The sequence below is a fragment of the Echinops telfairi genome, unplaced genomic scaffold (genome assembly GCF_000313985.2).
Source record: "Echinops telfairi isolate 266 unplaced genomic scaffold, ASM31398v2 ScPeMD7_12;HRSCAF=54, whole genome shotgun sequence".
NCBI classification, from domain to species: Eukaryota; Metazoa; Chordata; class Mammalia; order Afrosoricida; family Tenrecidae; genus Echinops; species Echinops telfairi.
This window is the reverse complement of record NW_022103909.1, coordinates 6067997-6071880: the sequence shown is the minus strand read 5'-3', so window position 1 is coordinate 6071880 and position 3884 is coordinate 6067997. Positions and strand designations below refer to the sequence as shown.

At 62.3% G+C, this 3884-nt stretch overlaps 1 protein-coding gene across 1 annotated transcript in view; it reads right to left on the bottom strand.

Annotated features, from left to right (window-relative positions):
• COL2A1 (collagen type II alpha 1 chain) overlaps positions 1-2702 on the bottom strand; it is a 30162-nt gene extending 27460 nt beyond the window's left edge. Inside the window, exon 1 of the mRNA XM_004711430.2 lies at positions 2618-2702. Coding sequence (XP_004711487.1) covers positions 2618-2702 — 85 coding nt within the window. The remainder of the gene's footprint in view (positions 1-2617) is intronic.
• Between the last annotated feature and the right edge of the window lie 1182 nt (positions 2703-3884).

Below are 3884 nucleotides of genomic sequence, written 5' to 3'. Positions count from 1 at the left end.
GGCTGCGGCTCTGGACCCGGCTGGGAGGGTGAAAAATAGGATTAAATGACGGCCCAGAAAGGGGCCAGCCCTGTTACCCAATCCCTTAGGTGTGGGCGTAGGAGTCCAGCCCCATCATAATTGCCGTTGGAAAACGGCTGCTGATAGCGTCCCGGCGCGCCCGATTGGGTTCCCCTCATTACAGCAGCGCTGCATAAGTGACCCTTTGTGGCAGGCCCATTAAAAAGCTACCTCTTTCGGGGAACTGTTAAGCTTCGCCGCACTCTGCGCAGGGCTGGAGCCCGGGAGGTGGCGGCAGCGGCGGGCGAGCACAGGGGGGTATTGTGGGAGAGGGGGGTCTTGGAGTCCCAGGGAACCCACCTCTCATGAATGGGGCTTTTCTTGAGCGCACAGAGCCTGATTCACCGGTCTTCGCGAGGAACCAGTTTAAATAAATACGGGCAGCGTTTCAGCCCCATCTGGAAGCCATCGCTGCCAATCTCCCAACGCAAACAAGGCGCACAAAGGGGGATTGAGGTCTCTCCCTCGGGCCGAGGGACACTGTCCGAGGCCAGGGCTGTGGACTGCAGATGTGGGTCGGAAACACCGCTGCTGGTGCGCTTCGCAAACTCGTGGAAAGCTGGAGGAGGGGCGAGCCGTGACCCGGCCGGCCGCTACCCATCCCGACTCCCGGGGACAGAGTAGAACTGCCCCAGCCACAGGGTTCTCAAGGCTGCAAATCTTTTAAGAAGCCGGTTGCCACGTCTTTCTCAGGCGGACGGGTGGGTGAAAACCTGCTGACCTTTTCGCTTAGCAGCCCAGCGCTTAACTACTGCGCCACCAGGATCCCTTGCCCCGGCTCTGGGTTCTGACATTCCTGTGCCCACGCAGATTGGGCCCTCTTTGGGCCCGCGGGGGTGGGGTGGGGATTGGGGGCGATGTCACGGAGGTGGGATTCTTTGGGTGCAAAGTCAGTCCAGGGTGCAACATTACACCTTGAACTTAACCAACGCCGCGGGGAGGAGGAGGCAGAGGAGGAGCTGTGAGAAGGTTGGGGCTCACAAAGCCAGGGGATTCGTACTCTCCGGAGATCAGAGGGAGATCTGGAATTGTTTTCAGGTCACCCGCTAATTCCATTGAACACTAAGACACAGGCCAGTCAGTGTTATGAGCGTGCGCGTGTAAACGAGGACAAAGCTAGTGAGTCTGAGCCCGAGGTCACCTCGAGTTCCCCAGACGCCAGGGAGTGCGTCTTCTTCTTCGCGCCGCGCAACCTGAGTCCCGGGCGGCGCTCCTGGAGGAGCCCGGCGGCCTCCAACCCAGCACAGCCGGGTCAGCAGCACTAGGGAATGGAAAGTCTTCCTGGGCCTGCAGCCCTCCAAGCCATCTCTGGGGACAACCTGGTGGCAGACGAGAGCTCACGGAGCCGTGTCGTTAGAGGGCCTTTGATTCCCCTCCCCCGGCTCTCCCCCCCTCAAGATTTCCCTGCGATTGATTTACAATCTGTAACATACAAAGAGGACTGGAATCTTAGCCCTCGGAAACGTGCCCAAACACGTGGGGGGAAAAATCCTCTCTACCTAATACACTTTCCAGGCTTCATTTGTCCTGAATATAATCCCAGACAGTGGGACTTCACTGAAGGAGGCCATGGAAAGGTGCGGTCCGGAAAACGTTTGGACCGAACTGTAACACACACACACACACACACACACGCACACGCACACGCACGCGCGCGCGCCGCCCAGGGCTGGGTGAGTCCCAGAGATATAGAAAAGTAACTCATTGTTGGGGGGGGTGTGGTGTAAGAGACCGCCCGCTGGGAGGGGCGCGATTGCGGGGAGTGGGTCTTTGAAGAGCAGGGTCCTGCTGGAATGCTACCGCTCTTGTGATGCCCACCTTACGGACGACGTAAGGAAGCTTCTGGATCTTTGGTGAGAAGAGAGACCGAGGGAAGCTGAATTGCTAGGGAGGGCTGCACCTTGCTCCAGGCCGGCGGGAGACGGGGCGCAGTGAAAGATCCGAGAGAGGCGCTTAGGTCGTCTAGCGTCCTCCTTTCTTCTTGCGCACCGACGTGGACCCACCGTGTGGCAGCATCCACTTTGTCTAACTCCCTGGAGCGGCCCGGCCACTAGCCTCGGGGCACGACTACGAAGTGCACGAACTCCTGAAAGCCTGCTCTCAGCACCCCCTCCCGTGCGCGCTGCCTCTCCTTAAGACCGATAGGCTACGACTTGTTTTGGTGACTCCAAGTGCCTTAGCTAGGCGCGTTTTGCGCGTGTGCGCTTAATCATCAGAGCTGGAGGAGAAAAGCGCGCTTCAGTCTGTACTGAAAACTTCTCGCACAGGCACTTTGCACATTCAATATTCTTGTACAACGCAGAGACCTGCAAATGCCTCCAACCGCGACCTGCACGAGGACCCACGGAGTGTGCACACACACACACAGACACACGCACGCGCTCGCAGAACGTCACTCCACGCGCCCCCGTGCATCCTGCGGCCAAATCTCCGCGGACATGGTCGGAGGAACCACTCCAACGGGACTCCAGCGGCCGCCAGACGGCGAGCAGGCCGGGGGAGAGGACGCTGGGGGACGCACGGAAGGGAGGCAGGCAGGAGTGGTGGGGCGACTTACGTGCGTCCTGGCCCTGACAGCGAAGGACAGCGGCGATGAGCAGCGTCAGCAGCACCAGCGTTTGGGGAGCCCCGAGGCGGATCATGGCTCACCGCTGGGCCTGGCGGAGCCGGGCCCGGGCAGAGCGCAGCGAGGCGGCTGGAGCACGGCGTGGGTCCGGGTCTTCACCGCTTCCTCATGCAGGAGACCTTCGGAGCGCGAGGAGGAGGCGGGAGACCCGGCAGCCCAGCGGCGCTCTGCGTCTTCTCGCCGCCGCGGCGCCCGTTATATGCGCCCAGCCCTGCTCGAGGCTGGCGAGCTCACCCAAACCGCGGGCCGCCCCCGGACCCCTACCGGGCTGTAACCTGAGACCCCGCCCCCAGAGCCCGCCTGGGCCTTGCCAGTGGCCGCACTTGCCGGGGCTGGACCCCCTCCCCTGCGAGTCCCGCTTCCCGCCTCCCTGTCTCCCCACCCCCCACCCCCCACTCCTGGTGTGCCGAGTGGCCTGATCGGGAGGTGCTCTGGGAGATGGTCCCCCACCCCACTTCCCTGGGCAGTGAGTAGCGGGAAGGGGGGCCTCCGGCCCCTCCCCTCGGAGTTTTGGAGGGGCGGGGGGTGTTTGCAGAGGCTCAGGCCCGGAGCCCTAGACCAAAGATGGAAAGGAGATGTGTGGACAAGAGAGAAAGCAGTGGAGAGGACCCAGTGGGGCACCGTGTGGGGCGCATGGACGGGGGTGGGGTGGGGGTGGGGGGCAGGGGTGCTTCAGTGGTATTCCGAACTCTAAACTTGGAGACTGGGCAAGCAGGGTCAGGTCTGAGGGGTTGCCTGATCTACCTTCTCGCCCATCCCAAAGTACCTGACCCTCCACACACACTGAGCGCCCACCTGGAAGCTCAGAGCGACAGTCCCCAACCCCTCCCCCACCCAGCTATGCCATGAAAGAGTCTCCTCTGGCTAGGAGGTAGACGTCGGCCAGAGCCTCTGGCCAGGAAAGGGGCCGGTGTGTTCGCGCACAGAGGAGACCTGTGTGGAGGTTAGGGGGCGGGGGAGGCCCCGGGAAGGGGGCTGGAGGAGCCACTGAGAGCGGAGGAAGCCAAGACTAAACGGAGTGCATTGCCGGGGTGGGGGACTGTCTAGTTCCAAGCTCAGACGTGGTGTCTGCTCTTTCTGGCCAGGGTCCGGGAGTCCCGGGGGGAGTGGGCATCTCAGGCCAGGGACGGTTGGTCACTGCTGCCGCCCTGGCCGTGGAACAAGGAAGTCGCTCCAGCTGGACTGAACTCTGCGAGCC